This window comes from Buceros rhinoceros, unplaced genomic scaffold (genome assembly GCF_000710305.1).
Source record: "Buceros rhinoceros silvestris isolate BGI_N320 unplaced genomic scaffold, ASM71030v1 scaffold1488, whole genome shotgun sequence".
NCBI classification, from domain to species: domain Eukaryota; kingdom Metazoa; phylum Chordata; class Aves; order Bucerotiformes; family Bucerotidae; genus Buceros; species Buceros rhinoceros.
In genome coordinates, this window is record NW_010424901.1 from 1 (window position 1) to 17,517 (window position 17,517).

A 17,517-nucleotide genomic window follows, 5' to 3' on the forward strand; every position below is an offset into this window, starting at 1 on the left:
CTCCTGGGAGGGCGGCGATGCCGACTCCCCTGGAACCTGGCCGCAGGGGCTCCGTGGTGTGGACGCGGTGCTGCACGCGTGGTGCTGCGCCTGGGAGGACTTGAATAAAGCTTCACCCAGCGTGTTGCAGGGGAGCTAAGCCAGGGATGCGCGGAGGCAGATAGGGGATGTGTCGGCAGGACTGCGAGGTGTCTGCCTGCAGTGACTGGCGTTTCTAGATCTGCGCTCCAGTGATGCCTCTTACGGACTCTCTGGGTGTACTGCTGCTTCAGGAGTAGAGGGTGGAGAGCTTTGCTTTGCTGTCAGTTCCGAAGGCTTCTAGCAATCTATCTAGCAGCCTCCGAATCTAAGGTATTAAAAATGCTGGTACAATACTGCTGCTATCAACCAGAATACAGAATTGTATTGTGTTCACATGTAAGCTGGAAGTGTGGAAGATGGCATGTGTGGACATTTTGGCAGACTGAGAGAGAACTGTGGGACAGCTGCGGTCAGAATCTGTGAGATAAATAGCGCAAATGTTCCTGTCAAAATGCTCGGGCATGAAGTCATTCAGATTATCGTAGCTGGTAATTACTGAGGCAATGTGTCTCCCCGAGTCTGTGCACAACATGAAGTCAACTATAAGTACTACTGCTATTTTAAGAATTTTCTTGCATTATGCAGAAGATGGACTCGTTCTTATAACTGAAATGTGGGCTGCAGCTTTTCTTCAAGGAGGTGGCATAAAAACTGATGCAAAATTTCTTTGTTATAATAAGATGTTAAGAATCTCTTCAGCGCACAGGGGTTGCAGGTAACTTCCTTCCATAGGCGAAACTCGCCTGCAGTGATGCTTTCAGGATAACTTTGATGTTGGCTTGGGCCAGAATTTGTGTTGCACTGAACAAGGTTATTCAGTCAACTCTTTCTTTGAAATTATAGGCCAGTTCTTCTTTTAAGTTTTTGTTACAAGTGGAATCACAAAGATGCTCCAATCTCATAATTTTAAATAGGTTTTACTTATTAAATGCCTCTGCAGAGAACAGGGAATTATGTGCAGAGCACGAATCAGGGGGAAATTACAAATCTGCAAAGGACTTGCTTACATGGTGGAATGTGAAGAATAAGGCAAACTAACAATTGTATGTATTTCATTTCTAATTTAAGGTCTAGACGCTAGTAAACAGGTATCGTTTGGATATGAGAAGCAGGAAATGTGTGCATGAGACGTTTCCCTTTTAACAGGGAGACTCTGCAATAGTACCAGAAGAGATTTTGGTCTCTTGCAAGCTCAACTTCCAGTAGAGTTCTTTGAAAAATATATCTGAGCCAGGTTTTTCAGCTTTCCTTCTCTTCATTAGTTCCTCTTACCCTTACTAGAAACCTGAAGCTCTTACTTTGCTGGTGGAGCTGAGTGAGAAGGGGAAATTAGTGCTCCGCTCTGTCTCTGGCAGCAGTTAGACTTTGGAACGTCTAGTACAGAGATCCCAGCTTTCCGTGTTCTGACACGAGGTTCCCACTGTTCCCTGAGACTGTCTGAGCTTTGTTCTGTTGACCCTACAGTTCCTGGTCTCAGCTTTTGTGGATTCCTTTGCTGGGAGCACAAGCCTCTTGCAAGTTAACATTCACAGAAATTACTGTAACAAATGTAATGAGTGAATTCTCTTGACCTTTTATTTCCCTCTGGTTGTAACTCTGCGAGTGTAATAGACTATGAAAACGGTTGTTTTAGAACTGATACTTAACTGTGTCTCTTTCCGGTTGCCTGTGTTTTCTTTAACTGTAGGCTGCACTGGGTTTGCCTAATTTTCCGCAGACGATGTCTGTCTGATCACCGCATGTTAGCGGCATGGTGCTGCAGGTGCGCTAATACGTGTCAACAGTGCTAGCTAAGCTGCTTCCTGCGTCCTGGAAAGCAGGGCTCTGTCTCATTGTTTACATAGATTAATGTATATGTATTAATAGTTCTAAAGTATATGTTAATATGAAGTATCACTTACTAAATTGGTACCATAGTGCTAAATCACAGACACAAGATCCTTGTGCTGCCTAAACCCACTGATAATGCAAAGCAGAAGATTGCAGGGAGACGAATGTGAAATCAGTTGATGGCTTTTTCCTGTCCTCCTTATTGTGTAGCTCATTCTTCTGACACATCTTCTAGATCCGAATGCTTTTTTACTAAGTTCTTTAGCTGACTCAGGAGGTGCTAGAGTGGAACCCAGCTGGTTCATCAAATGTTTGTTCAAAGATCCTGAATGCCTTCATGGTCACATCAGACTTCATTGCTTCAGAATTAGATTAGCATTTATCATTCAGTGTTGTAGAAAATACCAGTTAGCTGCAGTTCTGGTACTTTTTCCATATCTTCCTACCTATACATGCCTTCCTGAGAAACCGTAAGTCCTCTGGTTTTCTCCTTTTTTTCTAAAAAACCAAAAATATTTGAAAGTTGTAAACTATTTAAAATATTGAACAATAAAACTCTTTAGCCTGTGAAGACCTTTGAAAGGGTGATGCTGTATCTGTCCCCATAGTTACAAGCAGTGTCTGGTTTAATCTTGGATAAAATTCATGTAGCTTGTTGTTTTCTATTTAGCGCATACTTTAATATAGTTAAATAAATCATCCCTTATGCTTGGAGAAGGGTAGTGATCTGTATTACTGCTGATAAAAGCTGTGCAAAACTAAATACACTTAGAAGTCACTCTCTATTTAAATAGCAAACCGCTTTGTTTCTCTTTAATTTTTTTAACTATATTTATTATTTTTTTTAGAAAAGACTTTGCACATATTTGTGCTTAGAACGCTGATAGTGCAGGTTTCCTGTTAAAAACAGATTTGTCATTGCTATGCCTGCGGTGAGCAGCCTCGCAATCCATGTCTTACGCAGGATGGTAGTGCCATATAGCCTTTGTATGATTCTGCCTCTTAGGGGGGATGAAGTACTACTTTTTGTGTACGGCTTTGTTTTCTCCCAAACTGGAAAATATGAGAAGTGAACGCTAGATACACTGTGATTAGGTATTTTTGTTCAAAAAATATTGTGTAATGTATTTCTGTACTGTATGGAAAGTTGTCATGGAATTTTACTTTCGCATTTCTTTTTTTGATTCCTGTTAATTAGGAGGTCACAGAAGGTTTCTTAGTCACGGTACTAGAAAGAGGATCTTTACAGTCAGAGGGCTGATGTGGAGCATGTCTGAGCCACCAGTCCAGTTGTCTTCATGATAAATCAAACCCAGAAGTAGTATAAAGGAGTTCATAGTTAGTTATTGTGTAAAATACTGTCTAGCGTTATAAATATTAGTATAATTTGTAATATTTCATGTTATCATTATGATTCAGAGTAAATATTTTCTTACTTCTAACTGTTATTGTGGAACCTTGGGCCTCTAAGAGGGCCCAAATAGCAAATAATTAAAGTTACTGTAAAATATTAACTGGAAGCTTATTGTGGTCCTTTTGCAGTGCACAATGTAGCACCTTTTGAGTCCTAAGCAAGGATAACATGCAGTTAATGACAAATGTAGCACACGGTTAATAAATTTATATTTTGGTGGTTGGATTTTTGTGTATGAATGTTGGTTTGGTTTGGGTTTTTTTGCAAGCATTAATGTTGACAAAGTATGAGAAGCAGAAAACGTAGGGTGTTAGGGACAGCCTGTTACAAAATATAAAGAATGACACTCTTGGGGTTGCTTGACAGTTCTGCTTCATGCACAAAGAATCTGACTCTGTGCAGGCATTTATATGTTTTCAGATTTCCCAAACCCTTTTGATAATCAGCATTGTAGGACTAGTGAAAGTATTGTGATAAAGCAACTTCCTTTGAATTTTGCAGCTGATTCTGAATTTGTAACTTTGGTTTCATAGGTTCAGCACTTCAAGACAAACACTAATGTGGATTCCAGACTCCTTTTTCTCCAGGTATTTGTAATGTATCACATCACATTAAACAAGGACAAATTAACAGTAATTATGTATATTTGTTCTCAGTTCTTAATTTATGCTGTAAATAGTGGGTTTTTTTCCCTTAATGCTTTTTCCTCTGTCTCAAGCAATGGGAGAGATTATTTTGAAATAAGCTGTTAACCTGTCTTGAATGATGCTATGGCAGCTTATATGTGCTGAAGACTTGTCCCTTTTTAGAAGAGCGCTGTGGAAATAAGGCTGCAAGTAGGCAGGAAATTTGACTATTTGACTGTTGCTATATTACCACTTGTGATCTTATTGACCATACACATTCGCACTGCCTTTAATGTTTTTTGGGTTATTGCTGTATCCTGAGTTAACTCAAAGTTTTCAGGACTTTCATTTTGAATTATTGAACATCCTTCTGCTAAATTTGATGTCACCACTATTACTACTTTTGTAGCTTGTCCTGCTTACTGTTTGTACCGCAGTAATTTTGTGCTGTAGGTGCTGTACCTCTGTCACCCCAGTTAATCCTAAACACATAAAAGAAAACCTAAAGGCTGGCAATTTTCCTTCCTTATGTTTAATTTTTGTACTCAAGACTTCTTTCCCAATAAAGCCGCGGCAGCTGACATAGGCAGGCAGCATTACCTGCTTCTGTTTTACTGAATTGTTCAGAGAAATGGAGTGCCAGGAAAATGTCACCTTCTTTGAGGCATGGAAGGAAAGACACAAGAAGAAAGTCCTATGCTATTCCCCGATCTCTAAATACTAAATAAACTATCTAAGGAGGTTCTGAAAGTCATCCAGTACTGGAAACTCTCAGAGGTAATTATCATCCGGACTCGGATTGAAACTTGAAACAAAACTATCGATGTTAGTTAGTTTGGTTTTTATCTGTAAAATGAGGTTTTGGCATTGTGTTTTCTACGAGTCTGGATCTGATGGGAAAGAAACTTTAAAATAAAATTGTGTAAAAACCCACCCACCCCATTCTTGACCAGTAAGTCCTTGCAGAACGGATTTTTTTACTCTTCTTTCAGCTTTTACTGATTTACTAGGTTGTAACAAACTATGCACCCCCCTGGGTGCCTGGGAAAACTTCTTCATCCTTTCAGGCTATGGCTTGCGTCTGTTTTCTTTGGGAATCTGAAGGTCCTTATGATGTAGCTCTTAGCCTTTCCTTAGCTGTGCTGGGACTGTTCTTTTGTTCAGGAGAAGTTCTTCATACCTCCCACCCCCCTCAGCATTCTGCCTACCAAGGCAGCTTTCTTTGCTCATTGACATTGTTTTACCAAAATGCAAGCGGCAATACCCAAAGAGAGCAAACTGACTGAGAGCGTTGCTATCTTGTATTTGTGTTAGCACATTTCTGCGGAACATCTAATGAAGATTTCCTGTGTTTCAGTTTGCTGAGTGGAAGAATTTCAACACTGAAGGATGAAACTGGTGCTGTAAGTAATAAACCTATTGATAACTCATTAATTTAATGTTATGCTTCCAGTTAGGTTCTCTCCTAAAGAATATTCACTGTGGGTGCTAATGGGAGTTACACTGCCGGAGCCAGTCTAAACTTTCATGATGTCTCTGGGTTTCTTGGTTCTCATCTTCATTCCAAGATATATTAAACTGGAACAACGTGTGTGTTGTTGTGCTCATTCTGCATTGTACAGACAACAGAGAGACAGGAACTGTACTTTTTTTAAACATAAAAACCGCTAATTGCTGTATTGCAGAGAGGTGTAATTCTCATTAGATAGCTATCGCATATGTAGTTGAGTAATCCTGACATGGAAATGTAGCTTTTGCCAGTAAATATATATAGCAAAATGGCCATTCCAGTCTCTGCATATGCTGTTTTTAAATGGGAAACTCTAGTTATAGCAGTGTTTCTGAGTGATAGTAAGGGACGCAAGTACTTTGCTGGAAGTATAGAGGTAGTTGTAATGGTGATTGACTTAATTTTAAGTTGAAACTTAACCTTGATCTTACTACATATGCTGTATTCTGAACACTTGATTGAAAGTGAGAGTACTTATTGATCTGTGGGGAGACTCTAGAACTTAAAGGCAACGTTTATTAAGTGCCCTCTACTTGCAGTGGTGTTTGTATATGTGCCTTTTAAGGATGTGGAATTAGTGGATTCTAAAAGAATAATGAGAGCAAAGGAGAGATTCAAATACTTTGGGTTGTGTTTGTCTGCTAACTGCCTTATCTTCAACTCCTCTTTCCCATGCTCAGCATTTTAGTTGACGGATGCTCCATAGTCATGCTAAAGTATAGGAATTTTTCCTTGCAGATATTTATTGATCGAGATCCAGCAGCATTTGCACCCATTTTAAATTTTCTTCGCACAAAGGAGTTAGACTTACGGTAAGTTTTAACTATTCAGATGAAAATTAATCAGACCAGATGCATTAGAAAACTTTCTCTGATAGGGATTGTTCAGTGTTACTCATCTAGTTGGGTGCCTGGTATATGACTCAGCTCCTGGTAGGTCTGAGGCCATCTCTAGAGTGTTCGTGTGGTGTGGTGGAGGCAGAAATGGTATTTATATTTTGTTAGCGGATTCTTGTAATTTAAGCCACTTCTGGCAATGTATTTCTTTATTGTTCCTATATCCTTATTTTAATGAAAGATAATTAATATTAAGATCACTGAAATCTTGAACATCAACAAGTTGAATGCATTTGGTGCTAATTCTGTAGGCTGTTAGGTAGCTTGATGTTCAGATCATGTAATATCTAGTTATATGCAAGTATTTATATTCAAGGTATTGACTAACTTTGTCCTTGTGTGTGTTGCTTTTTTTGTTTGTTTATTTTGTTTTTTCTTTCTTTAGGGGAGTGAGTATTAATGTTCTCAGGCATGAAGCTGAATTCTATGGAATCACTCCTTTAGGTAACTTTTTTGAAATATGAGGACATCTCATTTATTACTGTAACAACCCACTTAGAAGTCCTGGGCAGTTGTGACCCTGAAGATTTTCAAATTTACTGATACAGAGAGTTATTTGAAATAATGTAATGCTTCCTCTGAAGTGAAAACTGTGGTCATGTCTGGTTTTTCTCCCTAGTGAGAAGATTGCTACTATGTGAAGAACTGGAACGCTCATCTTGTGGCAGTGTCCTTTTCCATGGCTACCTGCCTCCTCCAGGTATTTTTGTATTCATGGTCTGATGTTGCCTGCAGTCACTTACCACTTCAGTTCGTGTGGGCCGTTGCTGAGGTAGCTACTCTAGCTGTCAACTGTTGTGTGGGCCATTGCTGAGGTAGCTACTCTAGCTGTCAACTGTCCAGAGAAGGCTTTCTTTTCTGTATGAAATTCCATATTTAGAGCACTGGGCAGGTGGTTGTGGCCTGTTAATACTAAGCAGGCTGTGTTTGGTAGCAGACTAGAGCAGAGGTAATACAAGAACGTTTCAGTTAAGTGTTATCAGCATGGAGTGCTTGCTTCATTCTGAAGGTATAGTTACTTTAGGTGCCTTATCTTCAGATAACAAATCACCACAAATGACCTTTCCTTAACAATTTGAGTACTTGTAAGATTTTGTCAAGGGTTAGGGCTGGACCAGCCACTAGACAAATGACAGACACTCTCTATGACAATCCCCCCCTTCCCAAAGAGGGTGTTGCCTGCAGTCACTTACCACTTCAGTTCGTGTGGGCCGTTGCTGAGGTAGCTACTCTAGCTGTCAACTGTCCAGAGAAGGCTTTCTTTTGTCTGTATGAAATTCCATATTTAGAGCACTGGGCAGGTGGTTGTGGCCTGTTAATACTAAGCAGGCTGTGTTTGGTAGCAGACTAGAGCAGAGGTAATACAAGAACGTTTCAGTTAAGTGTTATCAGCATGGAGTGCTTGCTTCATTCTGAAGGTATAGTTACTTTAGGTGCCTTATCTTCAGATAACAAATCACCACAAATGACCTTTCCTTAACAATTTGAGTACTTGTAAGATTTTGTCAAGGGTTAGGGCTGGACCAGCCACTAGACAAATGACAGACACTCTCTATGACCATCCCCCCCTTCCCAAAGAGGGGAAAGAGAACGGGAGTAAGGGAGAGAGACTTGTGGATTGGAAAAGATAAAACTAAAACTGCTTTAATGAGAATAATAGCAATAATAATATGAAATATATGCAATACCAATACTGAACCCAACCCCCGCTGATGGCAACCGTCACCATCACCATTGATGTGGTGGGCAGGCACTGGGGAAGGCTCAGACTCAGCAGCAGATGGGAACTGGATGCAGGAGTTGGATTCCAGAAATGGATTCAGGGATGTACGGCCTGGGATTGAAGGCAGAATGGACAGAGTCCTCCTCAGACAACTGGCCATTGAAGAGGAAGAGAGAGCGAGACCCTCCACTTTACACCAAATATGATGTATATGGGATGGAACACCTTGTTGGTCAGCTTAGGACAGGTCACTTTACCTGTCCTGTCTGCTCCTCCCTGCAGGTGCAGCCTCTGAGTTACTGCACCCCCAACCTGGTGCACAGGATTTAGCAGTGACCTTGGTCTTCCCAGCAGCAAGTATAAGCAGGAGCCTTTCTGCATCCCAACCCCTGGTAGTGACTGTAAACACCAAGTGTTATCACTGCTAGAAGCAGACACTGTCTGCAAAAATATGCCATTAACTTCAGGAAGTGCCATCACTGAGAAGAGACTGAACTGAAAAGTGAAATCACTGAACAGAATGAGTTCTGTTCTAGCTCAGACCAGGCCAGATTTTTACTTCTCTGTAGAGATGAACACAGTTCATGTGTTAACCTGAAGTCTAGAGGATATCTAGCCAATTGTCAGCAAGTTTTCTAAAGATAGTTCCTTAATTATGCATGTCAACGTAGAGAGCAAAAGCATTTTCTGTTTTGGTGTTACAATATTGCCTAATTCTTATAGCAGATAAATTAGACTTTAGATCAAAATACACAAGTATTAATCCCATATTTTGAAAGTGAATGAATATCTGTTATATTGCTGATGCTTATAGAGTGGGACAATACATCTCTTGTCTTTGTAGGTATTCCCAACCGTAAAATAAATAATACTGCTGGGCCACCAGCTGATGTTAGAACTGGCCAAAACTGCTCCGAGAATGAGATTCATGGAGGAGGTGTCCAACCTACGCTTGCTGGTACTGGAGAAGGTACAGTCAGGCTAGGTGAGGAATGTCAGTTTTAAAACCAAAACAAATTGCAAAAATGATTGTCACTGAGAAATAAAAATAGAGTGTCTATTTCTGGTTTTGTTCTGTTGTTCTGTTTGCCTGATCTTACATTGCTGAACACTTACTTAAACACTACGCTATGTAGTATTTAAGGCTCTGTGCTGCACAATCAAGACCTAAGGCTGAGAGAAAGGCAAATCTCAGTTCTTCATGCAGTCCTAGTATGGCCCCTCAGACAAATGCTGTATGCTGTACTAAAGCCATGATAAAAACCAGACAGACCAGTGTCTCCTTGGTTTGTGTTCAGGACATCCTTCCTGATCTTGTAACTTTTTCTTGCTCCTGGTGCCTCTCCTGCCCTGCAAGAGTTGGGCTTTTAAAGTAAAGGTAGCCTTCAGTTGTTTGATTGTATAGAACACTTGCCATATAAAATGCATAAAAGCTGTAAATAAGATAGGATTGAATTCTGTCATTTTCCAGCTTTTGACTTTGTAAGCAAAATGATGCTGTTAGAAGTGTCGTAGTTCTGCTACATGTAAATTGCAGCAGTCTTAGGAAGATCTAGAGTATGTTAAAAGGGGGAACTCGATCCAAGTCATATAAAAAAATAAGCCTTAGATATGGATGTCTCTGCTCATCTTTAATACCCATCACTTGACTGACTTCAGCTTTGTTGTTGTTTTTAGGATTTCCTGTGGACCCGCGCAAAGTCCTAATAGTAGCTGGACACCACAATTGGATAGTAGCCGCTTATGCCCATTTTGCTGTTTGCTACAGGTATGAAGATAGTTGCTTGTCAGGTTACAGGAATCTTTAAAAAAAAGTATAATATGTTATAAGCAAAGCAAAAAGTTTGCTGAAATAACAGTAGACACGTGTATTCAATCTGATCCTAGAAATGCGAATTGCCACTTTAGCTTGTGCGAATAAACTGCTTCATAGGAATTCAGATTTTGGTGCTTTGGCGTCAATTCTTGATGCCATTGTAAAAGAAATGGACTTTAGTTCAGCTGCTTCAAAAGCCTGTATTAAAGCAGGCTTTTAAAGGGAAGAATTATTTAGAAAGGTCCTCCTGCTCTATGGGTTTGAAGGCGGTCTGTGAAGTTAGGCTATCGGAGAATTTGAAACAGTTCATGGATTTTTGCTACGTAAGTGATGTACCTTGTCTTAAACTTCAGGTTTTTGGCTTAGCAGAACTGTTCAGCCCTTGTCACTTCATCTGGATGGCTGAAAAATATCTTTAATGTCTTGTAAACAAATTGGCTATTTTTTTTAAGATCAGTTGAAGATGAGTAACACCTTCTTATTACAGAAGCTGATTTTTGATCACAACTGGTAGTCTTGATTTAATTGGTGGCCATCTTTTTCGTGAATTCATGTTTTCACAAGTGCTCTTGCCAAAACCAAACCCTGCTGTCACAGTGTGGTTCAGAAACAGAAGGGAGAATACAGAGTGTAATGTGAATAGCTTTTCTTTTTATTGCCAAGCTGAAACCATAGTTTGCTGCCTTTTACACTGTATAAATACTAATTTACTTGCTTACACTTCGTAACTTAAATCACATATAACTTGTCTTTTGTATTCAGCACCGCAATTTGTTTTTGTTTTAATTTTTACTAAATTTAATTTATACTTCTTTTGCTCAATTTTTTTTTTTTCAATTATGCTTCTTATGGTCTGACTGGGGAAAGAGGCAAGGATTTGCAGTTGTCTTTGTGCTAATTGTCCACTCCTTAGGATTTTATCTCTGACTGTTTTCCTTGGATGCAAGCTCACTTAAGTGAAAGATCCTACCTCTTTCCTGGTTGGTAATCTGCTTAATGAGACTTGTTACCATTGAACTTCAGTCATTAGTGATGGTTTTGATGAAGCATGTCAGACTCAATGGTTGCTGAAAGAGGGTGCAGGTCAATATGCCAGTTTAAAATGCTGCTTTTCTTCATAGTCACTCAAGGTAGCAGTCTTGTCTTGATTTGAACATTCTTTTCTTCTGGAACTTGCAGGAACTCTAGGAATACAATGGTGGAGTTTTCCTGCCTCCATTCTGCTCTTATGCAGCTTTGGTAATAGTTTTTTCCCCTCTCTGCTGCATCTTTGTACCTGCCTGGTTTTTATTGCTTGAGACAAGTGAATTCGCCCAGACTTCTTTGAATATGTAGTTTGAGGAGACAGCATACACTTAAAACTGCTTCTCTCTACACAGAAGTTATAATATAGCTTCCTTGTGCTGCAGCCAAGTGACGAGATTAACATTGTTGTCAGGATTATCTTAATGTAAGCACAACATCTGAATTTTAACCAGAAACACTTCTAAAATAAGTGGTAATTCATAGTGGACTGGACAGTGAATTCCATGCAGTAAGAAATTAAATATGTCCAGATGTTTAGTTTTGTGAGTTTATTTTATGCTGCTTATAGCAGGTTGTTATTTACATACTTAAGATTATTATTTTAGTAAAAAGGTACAGCAAAGCACAGTACATCCTAAAGATAGTACTTTTTTTCCTTTTGAAGTATGACAGAAGTCTTCAAAACTTGATAATAAAACTGTGAGAATCTCGTTTGCATTTAAAGGCTTAAGGATGTTGCAGTCCTGCTTTTCTGTCACTTCACTACAATTTCTTCTGCATGCTGCATGGGCAGAGCACAGTGATCTATGGTGCTTCACCTCCAGGCAGAATGCAAGCTGAAGTGAAAGAATGGCGACAATGGCAAAATATGCTATAGATATGTATCTGCTTTCCCTGTTAACATTTATAGAATTTAATGACTTAGATTTACTGTGCTCTAGCTCAGTTGCAAAGTACCCAAATTATTGCCTAAAATTAAATCAGATAAATTGTGCTTTTGTCACACGATGTAAGTCTTTAAAATTGCACAGGCAGCTGATCCTCTAAAAATAAAGCTTATAGCCAATTCGGTATAGTCTGTTTACAGTACACTGTAAAGAGAAAATGTGACTAGATAGCACAGCTTTATGGTAGAGCATGATTGCAGGTCTTACATGGTATGTAAGACATCTTGCTTCTGGAAATTAATAGAGGGTTTTTCTAAAGTCCTGTGCTGAATCTCATCCTCTGGCATTTGGCTGTCCCAAGCTTTTGGCTGGGTCATCCACAGTGACTCAGGCTTAGGATGTCTGCTTCTGAACCTCTAACCTGTGTTCTCTGTTCCCTCCTTTGCCCTTGCAGAATTAAAGAATCATCTGGGTGGCAGCAGGTGTTCACAAGTCCCTATCTGGACTGGACAATTGAGCGAGTGGCTCTCAATGCTAAGGTGGTTGGAGGACCTCATGGAGACAAGGATAAGATGGTTGCAGTTGCCTCAGAGAGTAGCATAATCTTGTGGAGCATTCAAGATGGTGGCAGTGGCAGTGAAATTGGTAACTATAGTTACTTCGGTTTTTTTTTCCTTCTTGTGTGTGTGTTTAACTGGAAAGAAGTGTGTGACCTTATTCTGAGGTATGTATGATCAGCAGTGTCACAAAGTTGAGCTATAGTAAGCAACATGTTGGAGCGTATTTTCTTCTCTGTCATGCTAAAAGAATCTTTTCTCAGAAAAGATGAATAATAAAAAAGTAGTCTGTTTACTGAACAGATAGTAATACTGTTCACTTCATCTTGAGTTTTTGTGTGAAGTTGCAAATTAGAGCAAAACTTCTTCCTGGACTTGCATTTGAATGTAGGCCATAGCACAAAGGAACTAAGTCTCTGAGATATTGAGAGACTCTCTCTTCTTTCCTTTGTCTAATTAAAACTGTATTTTTACACAGAGATGATGAACAGGTTTCAGTTCTCTGTCAAATGTAGTTCATAAATGGAATTTGTAAGATGAAAATTTCTTCATTTTGTAACTTAGGTGCGTAGGTAGAGAAAAAACACACTGTACCACGCCCTGAGCATACAGGAATTACTGCTTGTGCACCTTGGTACTGAAGGACACACAACTAGGGAGGCTTTAGAAACAGCACGAAGACATCTTCTGAAGTAAATACTGTTTGGTATGATCTGATGGTGTGTCTGACTCACTGTTGTCCAAATACAGGGCAAGTTTGTGAGGCAGTGAAGGGAATGGTGTTAGGAACTTCCTCTAGCCTAATCCCTGGTCTTTGAATCACTGCCGTTGTGCCAGTAATGACTGTATCCTCTGGCAGTGGATGCTGCTAACAAAGTATGACAGCAGTCTCCTTATGTTGACACTTTTCTCTGAAATTTAATGCTGAGTTAATTTGTTATTAGATGTATCTCCACAGTTGAAGTCAGGAGAATTAATGTGGTCATTAGTTAAAGTCAAAATGACCAAATTCAAGTTTTGATCTATGTGCCTTTAAATGAAGAGCTTACTTCAAAGATGTCCAGGCAATTTCTGGCTATGTTAACAGCTGCTGCTTTTTTTCATGCTCAAAAGAGAGGGAGCACCAAGTCAGGTTTGAAGGTGGGAAAAGGCAAAGGTCTTGCATAAGATAGTGCAGCCACGTACTGCTGTTTTACTTGTGACTCTTAGAGTTCTTGTATGTAATTATGGCCAACAAAACAGAAAAGGAGGCTCCACTGTATTTAAAATAAAAGTTCTTAAAGGTGAGTGTAACAGTTGAATGCAAAATATCTCTATTAAACAGGGAGTAAATATTGTACTTGAGAAGCCTTTTCTTCTGTTATGCTTCCCTTGACCAAATCTTAAAGGTCAAGCTGTGCTCCTGTAATAGGCGTTGCTTTAAGCACTATGCTATTACATTCCTCCTGCATTTTCTGGTTTGGCTTAACTGCTTGTGTTACCCTGGGATTTGAAATAAGAGAGGTGAACAACATCTCGGATTTTTGGAAATCCAGTGCAAAGAGAGGCAAAACCCGTAAGTGGACTTCAAATAAAAACTCTAAAATATTATAATGTCATAAGGTTCTGATAACTCAGACTATGACTGAACACAGCAGCGAAGCCGAAGGAGGCACTTTTGCTGAACAGGCTGTACTGCATTGAAGTGACTTTGTGAAACAAAGGCAGTGCTGCTTGGGCAGGGGGAGCAGAGGAAAAGTCTGTAGTCCAACTAACGTTGACCAAAATGTACTGTTTCTCTTTCAGACAGTAGGTCATGCTGCTTGGTTTAAAGAAAAAAAAATGCTTGCGTTTAATAGCAATAACTTGAGTCTAGCTCTCCTGTTTCTTTGTAGTGGCAAATGCTGGCAGCCTGCTTTGTGTTAGAGATCTAGTACATTGTTATCATCTTGTGAAATAACTACTTGTTCCAAACAGTCATTGGAGCCTGGTGACACCATCCTCAGAAAATTGTGTGGGCTGGCATCTTTGTGATAGAGCTCTCCCAGAGCGCTCTCTTTCCTTTCAATATTACTTACATAAGACACTGCTGCGGGATTGCTGCTGTAAGCAGTATTTTACTGAGAGGGACCCTTAAGACAAGAGCCTGTCATTATGTATAGCATTGTCTCCCCTGTGGACGGGTCTCAAGATTGTTGAGTCTAAGCAGGACTGACACTTCAGATTCCTCCAGACCATTCAAGCTGTCTTCCTTGATTTCCTTGAACCTCATCCTTCTCTGGAGTAATCAATTCTAGTTGTTTCTGTGGGTTTTTTATTATTGCCTTTTTCGTGTGCCCTGTACTGTTGAATCTTATCTGCATCAAATGATTGTACTGTGCCCTGGAAAACAGTTTAGCATCCTAATTAAAACACAAGTACCTATTGAGCTTCCTGAGGTTCCTTCTTGGGGTGTGACAGACGGCTGCTTCTTGGCTGGGAATGGCACTTTGTTCATCGAGTTTGTCCAAAACAATGTTGGGATATTTTCCAGCTATTGGGTACTCTTGTTTGGAAGATATCTGTCTGCTGCAGTTAAAGTATATCACTGAGGAGTGATGTAAATATGTAGAGCGAGCAGTATGGAATAGGAAACTTGTGAGTGAAGCCTGATGCTTGGCAGTGTAATGTACCCCCAGGAGTAATGACTTTTGTTCCTACCAGGGAGTAAAACTTAGCGTGGGATTACTTACAAACTGAGGTTCTTAGCGTTGGTTTGCTGGGCTTCATAGCTGGCAAACGTGGAAATGATCTCGGACCTTTTTAGTTTGCTATAACTTTTAAATACATGGCACAGTAAATACCACAGAATGTAGTACACTATGCACGTTCACAGTTCAATTAACAGGACTTGTATTGGATCTAGGACATGACTGGGAAGCTCTGAAGTGAGGACAGATTTTGTGGAGAAGCTCAGATGTTAAGGTCTGCTATAACCATAGTTATAAATGCCTCTCATGTTCTGCAGTGTTTTGATTTTTATGAAGTGAAATGTTCTTGATGCTGCATTTGCTTTATTTGGAAGGCCAGCATTTGCTGGTAATTTGATCTTCCAGATTTCAAATATTATTTGATGATGGCTGAAACTGGTTCTCTATATAGTTTCAATTTTAATAGCCTGTATTCTCTACTCATGGACTGTAACCGAACTTAAAGATCTGGAGATGAAAAGAGAAAGAAAGAGGCTTTTGCAAGCTTATTTTTCTGAGTTCACATATTTCTACTAAAAGAGAATTGAATGTATGCAAGTAGTGTCACAATGGGGTTATTCAGTCTTTTCCCAAGAATAAGGATGAAGCCTTATAGCTGTACTTAGTTCCTAAAATAGGTTTCCAGACCTCTTGATTGGTCTTTAAAAAAAAGCAGTCAGAAATTCTACTACTTTAAAAGGTAATTGCAAAGTAGTGTGGCACAAATTAGTCTGTCTAGCCATGAAATTACTGCTTCTTAAATGACATTTAATAGTCAAAAAAACCCCCACAAAACAACAACAAAATACTACTTCCTGTGATAGGATATATATATCTCAATTATTAATGCCTCAGGATGTATAAAGCCATTTGAGAACTTGATTGCTGTAGAAAAATAAGGAATGCATATTTCCCACGGGCTCTTCTTCCTTCTCTTGCCTCCTTTCTCTTCCTGAGTAATGATTGCATCAGCAAAGGTGACATCACGCTGCCATTTCATTGAATGGAACCAGGTTTGCTGCTCGAACGGTATCTCACCTCGCGCATTGCAAACCCAGTTTTGGCTCTTTACTTGCTACTGTAATAAATGTGACATATGATAATAATGGAGAGATTCCATTGTTACTGTTTTTTTCTCTTTATTTTAGATGAGCTTCACAGACTCTTCATTTTTTGTAGGAGTGTTCAGTCTTGGAGTCCCTGTAGATGCTCTCTTCTTCATTGGCAACCAGTTGGTGGCTACAAGCCATACGGGGAAGGTGGGAGTGTGGAACGCTGTGACTCAGCATTGGCAGGTGTGTTCAACACAATTTTTTGCATCGCTTTTAATAAGCTGGTATATCTTTCTAGTAAAAGGGAGTAAAATAATCTAAAAGCACGTGTGAAATCCTTGTCACAGGGTTTTCAGCCCTGATTTGTGTTAGGGAGTTTGCCACCTTGGTATCGGACTATTTTGCCTGTGAGCAGTGTGTTACTGGTGGTACTACCAAGCATGCTTTTTAGGCTTTCAAATAAAAGGATGTGGTGTGACTTGGGGTAATAAATGTCAAGTGCGTGTATATTTAAACTTCCTTGTGGATTACTAACTTTGTAAAAATTCACTAGGATCATAGGAAATAAAACTTCAATTTCTGAACAGTCTGAAAGAAGAAGAAAACGAGATAAGAAGGCAGTCTTGCTATTTGGGGATCTCAAAAGTTGTTTTACTATGGGAGACTTCTTCAGCGGAAATGTACATAGTGCTTTAAAGATGTCTATTTTGCGTGTGGATGCTTTTGGCTGCACTGACTTCATTCCTGTTGTCAGACTGCATATTAAATAGAGAGATCCTTGGAGTCTGTATAAGTCTGAGAAAACAGTCGAGCATTCATGTGAATAACAAAGTTTATAACACAGCCAGATGTATGTCTTTGTGGCACCAAACCTGGATGCAGTAAAAATCCCCAAATTGCCTTGCAAATCTCAAGAGGCAGAACTGACCTGAGGCTGCCACGCGGTTTGCTGACTAAGTTCTGACTCAAACCTGAAATGACAGAACTGCTAACAAATAACACAGATAATAAGCATGGGGTAGCACTGCTTCTGCAGCAGAGACATGTTAGTGTGGTCTTGAATTAAACAGAATGTTGTTTAAAGCTCTATTGATGCCTTGCAAAATCTTCTGTTAAGAGACAGCTCACTGCTATGTGACAAGCTGGCATCTGACCATGTTTTCCAAAGGAGCAAGTCGTAAGGAACAAAACCCAATGTCCCACTCATCATTTTTGTTTCCAGGGGAGCCACAGAAATCTTTCTGATCACAATAGCTTCTCAGTTTAACTGACTATTACTTTGGTGAATGCATTTCTAACTGAAGATCAGAAAGTCTTTGAGGGGCATATATGCTAGGATGTCCTAAACCCAAGTTTTTTGGCTTTCTTTTTTTTTTTTTTTTTTGTACCGG

At 39.6% G+C, this 17,517-nt stretch overlaps 1 protein-coding gene across 1 annotated transcript in view; it reads left to right on the plus strand.

The window, feature by feature from the left end:
• The first annotated feature begins 3,835 nt into the window (after positions 1-3,835).
• Positions 3,836-17,517, plus strand: part of KCTD3 (potassium channel tetramerization domain containing 3) — a 23,040-nt gene continuing 9,358 nt past the window's right edge. The window contains exons 1-9 of the mRNA XM_010140932.1: positions 3,836-3,912; positions 5,309-5,354; positions 6,200-6,273; positions 6,743-6,801; positions 6,977-7,057; positions 8,925-9,065; positions 9,758-9,848; positions 12,264-12,454; positions 16,254-16,369. Coding sequence (XP_010139234.1) covers positions 3,884-3,912; positions 5,309-5,354; positions 6,200-6,273; positions 6,743-6,801; positions 6,977-7,057; positions 8,925-9,065; positions 9,758-9,848; positions 12,264-12,454; positions 16,254-16,369 — 828 coding nt within the window. The 5' untranslated portion in view covers positions 3,836-3,883. The remainder of the gene's footprint in view (positions 3,913-5,308; positions 5,355-6,199; positions 6,274-6,742; positions 6,802-6,976; positions 7,058-8,924; positions 9,066-9,757; positions 9,849-12,263; positions 12,455-16,253; positions 16,370-17,517) is intronic.